This window comes from Cervus canadensis, chromosome 25 (genome assembly GCF_019320065.1).
Source record: "Cervus canadensis isolate Bull #8, Minnesota chromosome 25, ASM1932006v1, whole genome shotgun sequence".
NCBI classification, from domain to species: domain Eukaryota; kingdom Metazoa; phylum Chordata; class Mammalia; order Artiodactyla; family Cervidae; genus Cervus; species Cervus canadensis.
The window spans coordinates 30788167-30806567 of record NC_057410.1 but is presented as its reverse complement, the minus strand read 5'-3'; the positions used below and the strand labels follow the sequence as shown (position 1 = coordinate 30806567).

At 35.7% G+C, this 18401-nt stretch overlaps 1 protein-coding gene across 11 annotated transcripts in view; it reads left to right on the top strand.

Annotated features, from left to right (window-relative positions):
• Window positions 1–18401, top strand: part of VEZT (vezatin, adherens junctions transmembrane protein) — a 67603-nt gene that overhangs the window by 10061 nt on the left and 39141 nt on the right. For all 11 annotated transcript variants that reach the window (XM_043446378.1, XM_043446388.1, XM_043446377.1 and 8 more), the window contains one exon: window positions 17017–17151. In XM_043446378.1, coding sequence (XP_043302313.1) covers window positions 17017–17151 — 135 coding nt within the window. Of the gene's footprint in view, window positions 1–17016; window positions 17152–18401 lie in introns of those variants that run through there.

Sequence of the window (18401 nt, the reverse complement as noted above, 5' to 3'; positions counted from 1 at the left end):
ACAGTCAGCAAAAGCAAGACCTGGAGTTGACTGTGGCTCAGATCATGAACTCGTTATTGCCAAATTCAGACTTAAATTGAAGAAAGTGGGGAAAGCCACTAGACCATACAGGTATGACCTAAATCAAATCCCTAATGATTATACAGTAGAAGTGAGAAATAGATTTAAGGGATTAGATCTGATAGACAGAGTGCCTGATGAACTATGGTTGGAGGTTCGTGACATTGTACAGGAGACTGGGAGCAAGAAAAAAATGCAAAAAAGCAAAATGGTTGTCTGAGGAGGTCTTACAAATAGCTGTGAAAAGAAGAGAAGTGAAAGGCAAAGGAGAAAAGGAAAGATATACCCATTTGAATGCAGAGTTCCAAAGAAGAGATAAGAGAGATAAGAAAGCCTTCCTCAGTGATCAGTGCAAAGAAATAGAGGAAAACAATAGAATGGGAAAGACTAGAGATCTCTTCAAGAAAATTAGAGATACCAAGGGAACATTTCATGCAAAGTTGGGCTCAATAAAGGACAGAAATGGTATGGACCTAACAGAAGCAGAAGATATTAAGAAGAGGTGGCAAGAATACACAGAAGAACTATGCAAAAAAGATCTTTATGACCCAGATAATCACCATGGTATGGTCACTCAGCTAGAGCCAGACGTCCTGGAATGTGAAGTCAAGTGGACCTTAGGAAGCATCACTACAAACAAAGCTAGTGGAGGTGATGGAATTCCAGTTGAGCTATTTCAAATCCTGAAAGAGGATGCTGTGAAAATGCTGCACTCAAGATGCCAGCAAATTTGGAAAACTCAGCTGTGGCTACAGGACTGGCAAAGGTCAGTTTTCATTACAATCCCAAAGAAGTGCAATGCCAAAGAATGCTCAAACTACCGCACAATTGCACTCATCTCACACGCTAGTAAAGTAATGCTCAAAATTCTCCAAGCCAGGATACAACAAAACATGAACCGTGAACTTCTAGATGTTCAAGCTGGTTTTAGAAAAGGCAAAGGAACCTGAGATCAGATTGCCAATATCCAGTGGATCATCGAAAAAGCAAGAGAGTTCCAGAAAAACATCTACTTCTGCTTTATTGACTATGCTGAAGACTTTGTGTGGATCACGATAAACTGTGGAAATTTCTGAAAGAGATGGGAATGCCAGACCACCTGACCTGCCTCCTGAGAAATCTGTATGCAGGTCAGGAAGCAACAGTTAGAACTGGACATAGAACAACATACTGGTTCCAAATCGGGAAAGGAGTACGTCAAGGCTGTATATTGTCACCCTGCTTATTTAACTTATATGCAGAGTACATCAATAGAAATGCTGGGCTGGATTCCAGCACAAGCTGGAATCAAGATTGCCGGGAGAAATATCAATAACCTCAGATATGCAAATGACACCACCCTTATGGCAGAAAGCAAAGAAGAACTAAAGAGCCTCTTGATGAAAGTGAAAGAGGAGAGTGAAAAATTTGGCTTAAAGCTCAGCATTCAGAAAGCAAAGATCATGGCATCCGGTCCCATCACTTCATGGCAAATAGATGGAGAAACAATGGAAACAGTGGCAGATTTTATTTTGGGGCACTCCAAAATCACTGCACATGGTGACTGCAGCCATGAAATTAAAAGATGCTTATTCCTTGGAGGAAAAGTTGTGACCAACCTAGACCACATATTAAAAAGCAGAGACATTACTTTGCCAACAAAGGTCCATCTAATCAGTTATGGTTTTTCCAGTAGTCATGTATGGATGTGAAAGTTGGACTATAAAGAAAGTTGAGCACCAAAGAATTGATGTTTTTGAGCTGTGGTGTTGGAGAAGACTCTTGAGAGTCCCTTGGACTGCAAGGAGATCCAACCAGTCCATCCTAAAGGAGATCAGTCCTGAATGTTCATTGGAAGGACTAATGTTGAAGCTGAAACTACAGTACTTTGGCCACCTGATGTGAAGAGTTGACTCATTTGAAAAGACCCTGATGCTGGGAAAGATTGAAGACATGAGGAGAAGGGGATGACAGAGCATGAGATGGTTGGATGGCATCACGGACTCAATGGGCATGAGTTTGGGTGAACTCCAGGAGTTGGTGATGGACAGGGAGGCCTGGTGTCCCCCTGCAGTCCATGGCGTCACAGAGTCGGACACTTCTGAGCGACTGAACTGATGTGCATCTAGAACACTAGCTGCAGGATAAATTGGAAAATATTACATTCAGCTCTTTCTTCTCTTTAATACAAGAGTTGCACTAGGCAAGAATGTAGTTTAAAGGTCAGAAAAACAGCCTACCACATCCATCACAGGACCTAACCTCTCTTCTAAGAACGTTTAATGGGTTTTTTAGTATATCTGATGTAATAGTATTATTTATAATGATTTTCAGAATCAGAAATCAGGGTTATTTGTGTCTTAAAACTAACTCAAGGGAGTCATGTGCGCCATTAAAATTAAAATTTTGAATGAAGCACATGTTTGGAAAGTATTCTAATCACGTCTTTTCTCTATTTCAAACATTTTCAAAATGACTTGGTTTAGTACAAGTTTCCTTGGTTATTTGTCAATTGCCTATGTTTTCTTGTAGTTTTGGTCTTTTGTATTCTCCCTCCAGAAGCCACCTTTGAGCCCTCCTAGACTGAATAATGATGTAGAGGTTGAATGAAGAAATGCAAGGAAGAATGAGGTTCCCAGACCCAGTTCCTCGTCCTTACCCTAGAATCTGACGGTTTTCCTTTCATCAGGGCTAGATTCCATATATATTAATATCTTGAAAGTTAGTTCCTTTATCTTGGAGCCCGACTACCCCCTGGAGGCTAAAGTGGGAAAGACAACATCACCTCACTCTTGGACCTCTGAGGAGCAACGGGACAAAGTTTAGAAAATGATGGACTCCATATTTAACATGGGTATTAAGCAAAATAAATCCTGAGATACCAATATTGTCATTTTGGTCTGTTATTGGAATCTCTAGGATGTTTTGAGAGTAAGAATTCTGTAGTTACCTTAGGTGACTAGTTCTGATTGCTCATTCATAGCTGTTGGATTTTTTTCATTATAGATTAATTGCAGAAATTTTGAGTTGTTTATCCTATCTTGAATCCTTCTGCTCCTAGAGGAAAGAGTACCTGAAAATGAAAATTTATTTTTACCTGTTTGCCTTATTTGTAGTGCAGCTAAGTCTTTTTTTTTTTTTTTGTAACTTTCTTAGAGGGACAGCATTGTCCTCAAGGGACCTTTTTACTCTGTAAACTCTGTCCATGGTAACCTTTTTTTGTCATTGAACTCCTTTTGGTGTTTGTTGAAATTCATTCTTTTTCCCTTTGTTCAAGACTGGGGAACCTAACTGCTCAGAACTGGGAAAGCCCCTCTTATCTTGCCTTCTCTCCCTCCTTCATCAGTAAATAATTAAATGTTAACCCTTTGTTGGCAACGTGTTCAGGTTTAGCTTTCCCTGACCCCCAGCACTAAGGCAGTCAAATGAATGTGAAATGGCACTTACACCATCTCCCACATCTACAAAAAAGGTACAAAAAATCCTCTCTTGCTGGAGAGAGATTCTCATTTTGTTATATTTTAAAGGTTATTATACATCTCTGAAGAACAGTAAGGCATTTTTTATAAGTAACATTTGTAGGTTCTTTCCTATGTGCTTTATTGATTTGACTAATGGAAGGAAATTTTTTTCTGTCTGTGTATGTTGATAGTATTTGCTGTTTTGATAATGGAGCTTGCTCTCGGAAAAAATTATACATACAAAATTTTAGGTATTATGGTATCATATTATTCCTTAAAATGCGTTTTCAGTTACCTATAGTACACAAAACTTTACAGTTGTATTATATAATTTACTTCTGACTAGTAGCTGAGATCAGAAGCATGACAAAATTCATGTTTTTATCACTAATCTATAATAGAAAGGATATTGATTAATGGAGTTATTAAATCAGAACTCTATTGACATATAAGATTGACCATTAAGACCAGAGCTAGTTTATTACCATATATACAAGAATGAATTGTAAAATTTTTTCTTGAGGGACAAGTCTTCACTTTTTTTCTGTCTGTGTCATATTGTTTCTACTGTTTTGGCTTCATCACATATCCTCAGAGCTCCAATGTAGATTTTAATGTTTTAAAAAATATGTTGACAGTGCAAAATATAGTAAGCAGATCTCTATTGCATTTATTAAAATGCAAGTTCCTTTGTCTGATTTACAATTCTTAAGTTACTTTTACTGGTTATCTTGGTAGCTTATATAGTTATGTTAATGACTTTCATACTTTGAAAACATTGTGGAAAGGGGACTAGTCTAATAGTCAAGAGACTAACATGAATTAGCAATGATATCTTAAATGAATCACTTAATTTCTCTAAAGCTTACTTGCCATCTGTTATAGAGAAGTTATACCAGATCATCCTTGAGTGTTAGATTTTTCTTGAATCTGGTAGGTTGGTTGAGTTAATGAGAGTAAGCCCCTAAAGGCTTCTATTAATTAGAAAATACAGGAAGAGATTCTGCTCATTTCCAGTCTATTTTTAGATCGATAACCCTGGCTCAATTTTCATTTTCCTGATTCCCCGCCAGGTGTTTTCTGAGTTCCCAGAAGCAAATCATGCTTAAGGATTTAGGAGAAAAGGCCGAAGCTCAATGTACTCCACAGGGATATAGTGTTAGTGTACTGACTTCATTGCCTCTGGCTTTTTAGAATATTGCTTACATGCTTATTACTGTTATTCCCATTGCAGAAGATCAAAATGCCCATTTGTCTTTATCTGAAATATTTGATGATTTAATTTTTAATCCACATTGTTAAACTACAGAATCTGGCCAACTATACCCTGTTTTGGGATTTTTGCTGATAAATCCACAATCATTAACCTCATATCTCTTTAACACCTTTATTAAAGTGGATTTTCTATTTTAGTATGTATTTTGCCATGTTCTTTTCATTTTACTTTTCCTTACAGAATCTCCCTGATGATAGAGTATAATGAATTGTTTGAGAGAAAGATGTCCACTCTGTCTCTTAACAGAATCACAAATTCTGCCTCCACATTTACTATTTTATTTAGGATAAGGAAAAAAGAAAGTAAGATTGAATGGGATCTAATAGGGCTTCCCAAAACTCACTTTGATGTTTGTTGTATGCTCTTCTCACATCCAGCATTTTGCCAATGTATTCAACATGGCTCCAATTTTTTTTTCCAAAGCAGTTGAAAATCATAGTTTTCCTTTCTCACATAGCTTCTGCTCTGTATTCAGTAAGTGCCCAGTATATGCCAGTTGATGAACAAGATATTGAGTAACATTAAGGGTAGCATCAGAACTAGAGAGGGGTCAATCAGGATTACTGTCTTCTCTTCCCTTAGTTAAGAGCAAGTCACTGTTGCTCTTTGCCTTTCATCAGTTGAGCCTGTAAGCTATGTGAGTGCTCTCCCTTTGCATCTCCTCATCTTTCTTTTGATGGATATGTTTTGTTTTGGATTAGATACTGTTGTACTTAAGTACATTTGTACTATTATACAGGAAAAAATGTAAAGTTAATCTCTCTAAACCTTTTTGTTGTTTATAACATTTCATGAAAAATTAACTGGATAGGATGAATTTCTGCTGGAAAATAGAAGCCTGCAGCCAGGAGAATTTGTGAATATATGTCTTATTTGCTGCTGGTTTTTAAAAAAAACCTAACATAAATATTAAGTAATAATCTCTCATGTCATTTTTTAAACACCACTGTCTTTATTACTACTTCTGCAGTTACAGAGTAATATTGAGTGGCACTGAAGAAATTATGTTCAGGTTTTTTCAAAGAGCTGCTTCTGATAGCAAAATGCTTAGTAATGATGAGGACACACCCTCCAGTTCAGTGGCCATTTTGTACTGTAGTTCTGGAGAAACAAGTGGGAACCATCAAAGAAAGAAGTGTACGGATCAAAAGAATATGGTCAAGAGGCAATAAATTTTTCCTCTGGGTCAATTGGAGGATTTAGAACTATGCTGGCTGTGAGTAGTTTAATTAGTTGGACCCTAATTAAAGCCATTTATGAACCTTTTTAGCTTATTCTTTTTAAATTCTATGATTAGATTTTTGCTTTGTTGATAATGAGGAACAATTAACACATGAATTTGGGACTTTTGGAATAGTAATTTAGAAGTTATGCTTAAATGTATATACTCCAAAAAGTATTTCCTGTTATTTTATAATATCTTTAATTTTGCAGTATACTTTTTCTATGATATTATTCAAGGTTGAAGGTGGGGGCAATAAATAGTCATTTTTAAATTATGCTTTATGATTGTGTGCTGATAAATTATAAATGAAAGGTCTATAGAAATTCCGTATATTAGCAATATAGTTAATAGTAGTGGGAAAATGTATTTTCCTTTGTAGGGTTTATTAATTGTGACTGTTTTAGCTGTTGATATACCAAAAGGTTCTTCATTAAAAATAGAGAAAATAGCTACCTTGTGTAATTTGGTAATGACAGTCTTCCTCGTCAGCTTATTTTGTGGAGTTCTTCAGTTAACTGTAAAGATATAAGAAAATCGAAGCAATTGACAACAGTTCATCCTTTTTTTTTTCAGTTCATCCTTTTCAATCACATTCTTCAAAAGTAATGCTGTTCTATATGTGATAATCACATTTAAACCTACAACTTTAAACTACATTCAAAGATAAAAGATTTTTAAAATATTTATAATGGTTAATAAATTGTTTCAAGGCAAATATTCTCCATCAAATTCCTCTAATTGTAGATATCTTTCTCTTTAAAGATTTTGTTTTGAATAAAAGATCTTTAAGAGGTTCTGTTGGTATGGTAGAAACATTAAAAAAATATGTAACTTAAATAAATTATAGTACTTTTCTTAGACTTTTAAAGAAAAGTTACCTGTAAGTAATTTGATAAACTCTGTTAATGAGTGGATAGAAATCGAAGGCTTCTGAGAACAGGTTTACACGGGTGTAAAGTCTTCATTAGCAGTTACTTCTGCCTCACACAGTTTCAGGTTTCTGTGCCAATGCTTCCTACTACTTTCTGTTGGTAGTTAAGTATTTTCCTATTGCCTTTTGTGTTTAATAAAAACTTGCAGAGTTCGTGTAGCATCTAACATTTGATAGTAGTTAGCATTTTGCTTTGATATGGTATGATGCTTTAAATAAAAGAAGTGTGTAACAGTCAAGTAGATCATTAATTTTTATATAGAAAGGTGCTCAGGATCATTCCATTCATTTGCTAAATTAAGAATTCAACCTTTCATATTGGGCACCTTTTCCCACACAAATAACACATAAATATATTTTCATTGTAATAATGCTTTACTCTTGCAAACTACTTTGAAGTCCGGCTCAAACAATATTCTTTGTAGCCAGCTTCTAAGCTTGTGTAATCTGAGGCAAATTCGTGTGAATTATGGCTCATCTGAAAGAGAAATGATGGGTAATAAATGTAGATATTACTGAAAGACTTATGCTGATCTGTTTTGAGTTTTCTAACTTAATCTGTTAAGTAATTTAAAAATCACAAGTTCAGCTTCTGGTTAAAAAAATACACAAACTGTACAAAATCTATGTAAAACAAAGTTAATGAACTTCTTTACTTATTTGCAATGTAGTGGAGTAAATAACAGCTTTGACTCTGTCAGGCTGCCTAGATTCAAATCCTGACTCTTAGCATTTACTGTCTCTGTGACCTTGGCCAACCAAGTTACTTGGTCTCTCTGTGCCTTATTTTCCTCTTCCCTTAAATGAGCTCTGCCATAAAAGGTTATTGTAAAGATGAGAATTATTGTATAAAACATGCTTAGAGCCATGCCTGGCAGTGTGGTTACTCAGTAAATGTTGGGTGCTGCTTTGTTTGGGGAGGAATTAGTGGGGGGGCATCAAAAAACAGATGAGAGTCTACACTGATCATCTTCTTGTGAGAAATAAGTGTATCTGGTAGCACCAAACAGAATTAGCAGCTTCCACTGACATTTCCAAACCGGAAGTAAACGCTGTTGTAACCTGCAAAATGGGCAGAGGGAGCAGGTCAAGGACCATTTTGAGATATCCACTGCCTATGGGCCCCATAGCCTCTGGGAAGCTGCAGCACTGAAATGAGTGAATAGGAAAATCAAAGAGCTGGTAGATCATAAAAGCAGCAGTTCTATGAAGATCTGGAGGAGCTACCATTTTCAAAATATATTCACATGAAAAAAAATCCAATTTCAGAGACTGTAGTTCTGTGAAACTTAAAGCTCACAGTGAAAGGGGAATAACTTGAGATGAGGACAACCTGAAGAAAGAGGGAAAATATATAATTGAGTTAAAAATAGTACCATGCAGGGGCTGCATTTTAAACCTTACAGAATATAAAATCTGACATATAAGTTTATTAGTTCTTGTTTTACTTTCTGTATTCTGATGCATTTAACAACTTGGAGTCTTGCTGACCCTGCAAGGATTGCTCCTCCCAGGTTACGAGAAGAGGTTACAAAAAAAACTGCTCACCTGTCTACTGTCTGCCTAGTCACCCTGGGGTCAGTACCAGGCCCTACTCAGGACAGACCCTGTGCTCTAGAGCCTGCTGAAATCATCCATTTCACCAGTCTTAAGCCTGCTTACTTTGCTGCCTTCCTTCCCACAGAAACCACAGTGAAGGCTCTCCCATAATTCCCTCCTCTCCCTGGTGCCGCCCATGTCCCCACTCCTCCCCTGGGGAGCACAGTCTGCTCCCATCTCGAGATCTGTGAATATAACAAACTGTCTTTCCAATGGCAGTTGTCTCCTGATCTACGGGCCTCACCATACCTGTATAATAAAACTTTTGTGAGAGAAGCCTTAGTTGTTCCTTTTAGTTCTCCTTTTTCCTCGGGCAGTTTTATGTTAAGGTTAACGATGTAGGCTTTGGACTCACCCCAGCTAGCTTCCATTCTGCTGGGTGACCGTGGACAAGTTATTTAACCTCCATATATCCCAGTTTCCTTCTAAAATGGGAGTGGTAGTAATAATACCTCTTTAGAAGTTTGTTGTTAGGAGTAAATTAGGTATGGTAAAACATGCTTAACTTATGCTTAATATATATTCAACTCAACAAATCTAACAGTTTTTAATGTTACTCTTATTATTTGCCAGCTTTGACTTTACTCTTTTCTAAAATACTGATCTTTCTTAGCGCCCTCTTGTCTTCTCACACTATGTGTTTTCTCAGGCTGATCTCATTTACTCCTTCTGTTTCCACACCTGTATGACATCGTATGGGTTTGCCAGCATACCTGTTTGCTAAAAACTCAAATCTATACGTTCAGACTAGGCCGCTCTCCTGATCTCCAAATATCTTAGGTCCAAGTTACTTATATTTGAATGTTTCATAGTGCCTCTAACTCATAGCCTCCCTCTTCAGACTTGTTCCTCTGTTGCTATTTTATATTTTGGTAAATAGCACCTCCTAATTGTTCAAACCAAAAATCTTGGAGTCATCTTAGCTGTCTCCATTGCCAGCCACTTTCAATCATAAATGGATTCCAAATTTAGAGGAAGAATTCACAAGCTAAAGAATGTTAATTACATTTTGGGAGAGGATGTAGGGGTAGGATCAGGGGCAGGGGAAAAAAAAGTTTTTATTGCATTTTATATCTTTTGGTATTGTTTTAATTTTTAATTTAAAAACAGTGGGAAAAAAAATCCATGATGTTGAGCATTTGAACTCAGTTTCCTTTTATAGGTAAAGCAAAGTTAACTTTTTCTTGAATATCCTCAAAGAGAAGTTAATGGCAAAATGTTACTATAACTCTAGTTAGTATAGTACGTGCTCTATAAATACTTGGTTAGTGGTAGGAGAAGGCAGTGGCACCCCACTCCATTACTCTTGCCTGGAAAATCCCATGGACGGAGGAGCCTGGTAGGCTGCTGTCCATGGGGACCCGAAGAGTCGGACACGACTGAGCGACTTCACTCTAACTTTTCACTTCCCTGCATTGGAGAAGGAAATGGCAACCCACTACAGTGTTCTTGCCTAGAGAATCCCAGGGACAGGGGAGCCTGGTGGGCTGCCGTCTATGGGGTCGCACAGAGTCGGACACGACTGAAGTGACTTAGCAGCAGCAGCAGATAAGCAAATGACGATTGCCATTTAAGTTTCCATTTTGCTAAATTTTCCTGGCAGAATGCTGTTAGCACTCCGTCATCGGCATCTAGAAGACCAAGCAAATAGTTGATGAAAAACCAGAATCAGAATTTGGCCAGTAGTTGTTGCAGACTATAGATTGCTTTTCTGAAAGGGTAACTGAGCTCTCCCAGGGAAGAGGAGAGTATCCAGAAGGTGCATCAGGATTAATTTGGAAAGAGCATCTTCACATTCTGCTGGCTGTTTCCCAGCCTGATGCAGGTGCGTGCTTGTGGGCCTGTAGCATGGACAGAGGTGTGCTGGTAACCAAAGCCACTTCGTAGTAAGATGCCATCTGGGGAGAAACCAAGTTTATTTAGATATCCAACTTTTCTAGTTGCATATGTGGCCTCATTAGTCAGATATATTTTTTCTTTTCTTATGTTGAGACCCCAACAGAAATATTTTAATAAGGAAATTATTTTATTAGAAAATTAAAGTTCAGTTAGATGAATAAAAAGTTCACTTAGAAATAGTCTCCAAATGTACCCAAGTGCTGTAATTATTTTGGTTTTGCACGATATTAGTGATTGGTTGAAATTTTAACTTGTAAACTCTACTGCAGTTATTTCGAAGGTAACTCATTTCACTATTACAGAGCCTGTTGGGTTTTTAGATGGCAAGTCATGGAAAAGTAATTTTCCATTTTGGCTTTGGAATCTATCATGCTACCAAAGTAAAAGGTAAATAATGAAAGCAGCTGCTGGACTACATATTTGGGGGGAATTTTTTCAGTCTGTGATTCCTTATACTGTAAAACAGGGTTTCTCAGCCTCAGCACTGTTGACAGTTTGAGCTGGATAACTTGTAGGGGTCGTCCTGTGCATTATCAGATGTTGAGTATAGCCCTGATCTCTCTCCATTAGATGCCAGTAAAGCTCATCCCCTCAGTTATAACAACCAGAATTATCTTCAGACATTGCCAATATCAGAGTTGGGGAATGGGGCCAAAATCTACTTTGAGAACTACTTGCTCCATAGGAATATACTGGGTTTTTGTGTTTGTTTTGTTTTAACTGTCTAAACATGGCTTCAGAAATCACATAGCTGAAAATTGCTTATCCCACAAACTTCACATTAGTTTTTGAAAAGTAAATATGAATAATTGACATGTAGTTAGTCATTTATTTGTACCTCTGCTAAGACTGGTAACTTGAAATCTTGTTGCTAGAGAGTACTTTGTTATATTCTCTTTCAGTAAATACTAAAAATACCAGTACCATTATATGGAAATTTGTAAAGACTTGAGAATTCTTTTCTAAAATTTAATAAGCTTATCTTTTTCCTAGATTAAAATAATAAGTTGAATTTTTTCAATTTTTCTGCCATCTTCTTAGATCTTTTATACCAGACTCTGGAAAAACCTAGCATCTGACTTTTAAAAACTTTCATAATGAACTTTTAAAATTATACATAAGAAGAGTAATACAGTGAAAGTTCTATGTGCCCATAACCCAACTTCCGCTTGAGCAGCTGTTAACTTTTTGCCAAACTGTTTCATCTGTTCCCCTCCCACCCTCATCTTTCTTGGAGTATTTTAAAGCAAATCCCAGACATTACTTAATATCACCCATAAATGCTTCAGTGTACATCTCTATCAGATAAGCACTCTGTTTTTTAATGCTAACTCTGATGCAATTATCTAAAAAATTAATAATAATTCCCTGGTATCATCTAATACCTATGTTTGGATTGCCTCAGGTATCTCAGAAATGTCTTTATCAAACCAGGATCCTAACATCCATCCATCACATTTGGGTGATATGTCCCTTTAGTCTTTAGCAGTTTTCTTTACCTCCTCTACCTTTATTGTATCATTTTGTTGTTGTAGAAACTTGGTGATTTGATCTGTAGAATTTCCATACTGTAGACTTGACTGATTACATAGGGTAAAATGGCATTTGAGTTAGCACAAAATCCTACATTTTAATGTACCACTTTTCTGTCTTGTTTCCCAAAGAATGTCAAGAGTTTTGTTTTACCACCTGAACAAGTTTAAGAACCTCACGGCATTCTTTGTACTTCAGGAAGCTGAGACCAAGAGAGGGTTTTCCTGAAACCATCAACTTAGTTGGAAAGTGTCGAGTGTACCATAGTTTTATCAGAAGTATCATAGAATGAAACTTTTTTAGCAAAGACCTCACCTGTTTTGTCTTCTCACCTGTGCCTACATATTACCTGCCACACAAGGGGATTTTTAGTTAATATTTATTATTATGAATTGTCTAATTCTGCTGGATTTGGCCTTTTCTTCCCTTTCTGGGCTAGAACCTGAAAGATTACAACTTGCTTCACCTGTAAGGTTTAAAGCGGTTTAAAAGAGAGAACATATTAATAAGAGCATTTTACACATCACCTCCATTTCTGCACAGTTAATCTTTTAAAATGCAAATCAGTAGTAATAGTACTGGCACTTCTGTGGAATGCACCATAAATCATGGAGAAAATAAACAATTTGTTAAAATTAGTTGTTCAAACTTTATATATCCATTGGCATGGGATCTCCTGTCTTGGGGGGAGCATGAAATGCAGGTAATCTGGGGCTTAAAGAATCATTTTATTACAGTGATTGTTTAGCAAAAATATTGGGATTTCCTGTCTTATTCTTTATTTATCTTTCTTACAAAAGTATATTTTAGCCATCAGAACAATCTTAGCACAACCAAAGACTTCTGGCATTTTTGCATTTAGGAAAATTCTTTCTGGTGCTATGATGTGTGTTTTCTGTCAGCTAAAATTTACAGGAATAGTGAACCACAGGGATTTCCTGAGGAGAAGCTCCCACATGCTGTGTCTGGGATTTCTCATATTTCTTTTGGCAGCAGTAACATTCTCCAGTACTACAAAATTGTAGTTTGAATCCAGTGCTAATAATTTCTCTTCAAGAAAACAACTGAAACATTTTGATTCTGTTCCCTTGAACCAAGGAAAAAGTTATAACAAAGAAAATTATTTTTCACCACCTACTTTGCCTTACCCTCCACACACACACACACAGTCCCTTTCTAAAGCTGAATCAACCTATCATAATACTCATTATATGAATCACAGAAATTTCTGTGTATTCGTTTTTAAGCCTAACAGTCCCGAACCTCCAAATATAGTGGTTAAAGCTGTTGCAGTATGGAACTTCACCTTGTTGTGAAAGAAAAAGTAATTTGTTTTATATTGGGTGATCAAGTTTTATACTAAGACGTTATTTGCTTCTATCACTCGCATTCTCTCTTGCATGTACAAAATATGAAAAGCTCACCAATATGGTTTCATATTTCATGTTAAACCTTTTCAAAATTTTCACTTGTAGAGTTTGATATGGCTATTTTTTGATAATACAGTTATCAGAAAAAACTTGAAATACTCCTCCCTTTACAACTGCATATCTGTTTAAGGTCTGATTTTCTTTATATACTTTATCCAAAATAAAAAATTGCAGCTGATTCAATGCAGAAGCAGATATAAGAATCCAGCCACTTCCTCCTGTTATGTAAGACTTTAATAAGAGATTTGCGAAAATATAAAACAGTCCACTTATCTCAATATATTTATTTCATTGTGAAAAAAATTTCATTAAAATCATGTTGTTAAAATTTTTCAGTTATTTCCATGACTATTATAATAGGTTTATTGTTATTCTAAGTAAGTTGATAAATATTTTAATGTTTTAGTTTTAAATTTCTAATATGATAAATATTGTTAGGCATCCAGATAAACAAAAGCTCTTTGGAACCTTTATAGTTTTTAAGACTAGAAAGGAGTCTTGAGACCAAAAATTTTTGAAAATCACTGATCTTGATTTGGCTATCTGAGATCTTTCAGTTAGTGCATAGGTGATTTGGTAGTTTCAGAGAGAAAGGTAATTTTATCTGCCAAACATTTTTTAAATTAATATAAAATTATTACTAGAAATCCCTTTGCACTATTAAAAATTTGTCTTACAAGGTCTATCTTGGTCAGTTCATCTTGACTGCTGTTCAGTTTGTTAGCCAAAGGATGTTTGTTTTTCATTGGTGTGTTATCATTGGTTAAATTTTAAATTTTCTTTTGGCTCAAAGGTTATTGAGTCATAAAAGTGCAAATAAAACAGTAAATGCTACAACTCAGAATGCTATCATAAATATAATCAATAAAGTTTTAGTGTTCATATAGTCTGTTTATATGTGTTAGAAAGTGATACAATTTGTATTAACAGCCAAAAAGAGAGAAGTACAAACATGAAATATGACAGTGACTGGAATTAACATTTTACTAAACATGCTTTACCTTGTCTCCAGAGGTGGTCTACTCTGAAATTTTGCCAAAAACTTAGTTACATAAAGCCATGAAACAAAGCAGTGATGGGCTTAGCAAGGCAGAATTTACTAAACAGTTAATAGTTGCTGTTTTGTGAAATACGAAATAGTGTTTCAGACTGTGGTTATCCAAACTGAGTGTGTATGCTCTTAGTTAATGTGCAAACCAAAAGGGAGAACAAAGTATTTATGTGTAATCACACTCTTCTGTGTAATTACTTTTTAAAAATCTGTTACAGATACTCCATTTTGTTATTGTGAGCTGTGACATAAGCTGGAAAAGGAAGGGACATTGTAGTCAGTGCTGGACATAGCATCAGCTAGTTTGTTGTAAGGTAGGGCCTTACAGTTTGAGTAAAAAGAAGTTTGGCCCAGTCCCCACCCACTAAGCCCCTTCCCAGAGAACAGTTAGCAGTCAAAAGTGTGCCTCATGATCTTAGTTGAGTAGGGCCAATTTGTACTCTTTCTGTGCCTATTTTTATATGGCTGGTGAACAAAGAATGGTTTTTACATTTTTAATAGTTGGAAAAATATCAAAAGAATGTTGTTTTGTGACACATGAAAACTATAAGAAGTTCACTGTTTCCATAAATAAGGTTTTATTGGAACATAATCACATTCATCAGTCTGTGTATTGTCTGTGGCTGCTTTCACAATACAGCAGCGTACTTGATTAGTTGGGACAGAGACCATATGGCCTGCAGAGCCTAAAATGTTTATTATCTGGCCTTTACAAAAGAAGTTTGATGACCCTTGAATTAGAATAACTCCACTTTGATCCATCTTATTTATTGTTCTTCCCCATGGGAATTCATTTGAAGAAAGGATTCTACTGTCTTAAAAACAAGTTTGGGCTTTGTTTTTTTTTTTAAGCATGTAAACTTTTCTAAAGGTCAACCCAAAAGAACTAGTATAATTGTTCTTTTGCCATTCTGGGGGCAGAGCAAGATGGGGTTCACAGTTCAGTTTGAAAATACAGATTGAGTAACTCAAGGCAATATTTGAAAATACATTATGGGTAATAGAAAGATTAACCGTTTCTGCCACTAGAGATTTTAAGTCTGATTTAGGGATGAGACTATAATTTCTTTCTCCTTATTTTTAAATGCTTTGCCTATTTTTCTCAAAGGAGAGATTAAACGTAGCTTCAAAGGAAGGCATTTGACTCATCTTCCTATTCTCTCAAATTAATAGCCAGTGAATTGCTACCAGTCCAGCAAATTCCCACTCTTCCTCATTTTTCCAGACTCAAAGATAATATTCCCTTAAAGTATTCGTCTCATTTAGCTGCCTCTCCTCTGTTTCCATAGCAACTAGTACATTCTTGTAATTATTCATTTGCTTCATATCTGTCTATACTAAACTGTTCATAAGCTTCTTTGATGTCTTCTTTTCTAAACACAGGAGGCTGTTTGTAATTTTAGGTAATATAATACAATATTTCAGAGCATTAGCTTTGGAGTCAGACCTATCCTGCTTTCTCTAGGTGAGTGACTCTTTCCTCATTTATGAAATGGGAATAACAGTAGTAATGATGATGGTAAAGCATTTATCTAGAATTGTCCCATGGATTTTCATTCAATAGTGATAAGGATGTTTCTGTTTGTTCTATTCCATAACCTGCTCTTGGCACATAGCTTATAAAAAGTTGAGGTGTAAATTGAACAATTATTGTGTGCCAGAGACTGCTCCAAATGCTTTATATTTATTTAGTCCTAGAACCCTATGGTTTAGGTATTAATTATTATACCTATTATTAGATTAGACAGCCGAAGCATAGAAAGATTATAAATCGCCATGGGTTACCAACCTGGTAGGAGGCAGTTTTGGGATCTAAATCCAAATCTGGCTCCAGAGTTTTTGTTCTTAACCTACACTGTCTCTTATCTACCATATGTTTGTATGTAAGCTTATTTTGGTAACTTTCTTGGTGTTTTAAGTTTATTTTCAGTGCTGATAGATGATACATAATACTCATCTGTGCCTGATTGACTTAATCAGTATGACTGTATGATAAATTTATAATTGATGCAGTATAATCATTGCTTCCTGTCTTCAAGTAATAGCTATTTTTCACTGTGAGTCCTTTTTGGAGCTATATTTAGCCAGAATTAGCTATTTTGAAGCGATTTATTCTAATACTACAAAAATTTGGACAAAGAAATTGCTTAGATCTATTTATATTCCTAAATTCATTTTTTCTTGCTGGCAAAAAATGTCTATTTTATTTAGTTTTTCCTGCTGAATTGTTTGTTGATTTTTTTTTTTTTTCTTCTGATGTTAAGTGGCATTGTGTAAATAATTCAGTTTGGGCATATTTGTCATAATGTTGAATTTGGCCTCTAAAACTTTTGAAATACAGTTGACCTTTGAAATATAGGGGGGGTCAGAGGCACCCACTTGCATATAACTTCACAGCAAATCCTCCCTACTCTCAGTTCCTCTTCCTGGGCTTTAGCCACCCTTCATATGTAGTGCTGTAGTGTGTATGTATTTTTTAAAATCATCAAAGTGGAGCCCTGTCGTTCAAACCCATGTTGTTAAAGGGTCAACTGTAGTAATTATCTTGAAATTTATTTTACATCTCTTTCAGAATTCTCCACTTTACCAGTACTTACAGGATCTGGGACACACAGACTTTGAAGTATGTTCTTCTCTGTCACCAAAAGCAGAAAAAAGCACAGTGACAGAGGGACAGCAAAAGCCTCCTGCAAGAGCCCTGCCAAAAGTAAGAAGGCATCTTCATTCTCTATGACTCAATCTTTTGTCTTTTACTGATTTATTTAAATTGCCTTTATCCTTATCCTTACAAAAAAACACCTATTGGCACCTCCATGTTCTTCCCCTGCACTGGTTAAGACTTTAATTTTTATTTCATCAGTGGTATGTATCTGTTTATAAACATGAATCCTTGGTATTTTGGACTATCTCATGGGTAATTTGTATAATGAATTGAAATTAATATGATTGAGGATCAAAATATATTGCTTATTTAAATATTGAAGTTACTTAGAGTAAACCAGAAAAAAAAAACCAAAAATCAGTACCTTAATGGGAACCCAACTATAGGACTCCTACAATAACTAGAGTTTTTTTCTTTAGATTTTTTTAAAAAGAAAGCAAATTAATATTTAATAAATTATTTCAAAGATACCTCAGTTTCTGCTGCCCTTTATATCTGCAGTATCATATATTTTATATAGTAAGTATTTCGTAGTTGATAGACAGCATTGTGAGGCTGAGGTACTTGAAGAAGCCACCAATAATTAGGTTCACTAGATTGATTTGTGCTATTAGTGCTCTATTTGTGCTCTATTATTGTATTTACCAAAATAAAATATTCCAGTACATTTCAGTTTTAACAAAAAGAATTCTAAAAGAAAAAAATATAACCAGATTACCTCATTTCTTGAGCATTCTAATTTAATCAGTGTTTTAATATAGGAGTCAGTTACTTTTGGGAGGAAGATTTTAAAGTTTTCACTTAATCATTTACTCTGTAAGATAGAAAGGGAAGGATCTTTCCTTTTGTTCTTCTTAGGAAAAAACTCTAAAATGTGAAGTAACCAAGCTGGACCCAAATGCAACGGCAGAGTAAGCCCCAGGGAAACGGTGTTTTCTTTAGCTCATTCTCACAAGGAAGGAGCTAGGGAGTGAGAGCACCCACAGACCAGAACCAGGTTCGAGAGTCCTCCCTACCTCAACCCTTTCTTCTCCTTGCTCCTTTCAAATACAGATATTTCTGGGGAAAGTTTTAAAAGCAAAACCAAAAGATATATCTAAAAGATTATTTATAGATTAAAATTTGAATTTGAGATTACTTGGCAACAAAAGACAAAGGATGGGTCAAGGGATAGTGTTGGGGCCGGAGATGGACATTGACCTCGTGTGTGTGTGTGTGTGTGTGTGTGTAAACTTGGGTTTTATAAGTATTTAATTCTCTTCATTTATGACAGTATTTTTACTTTTAGAAATATT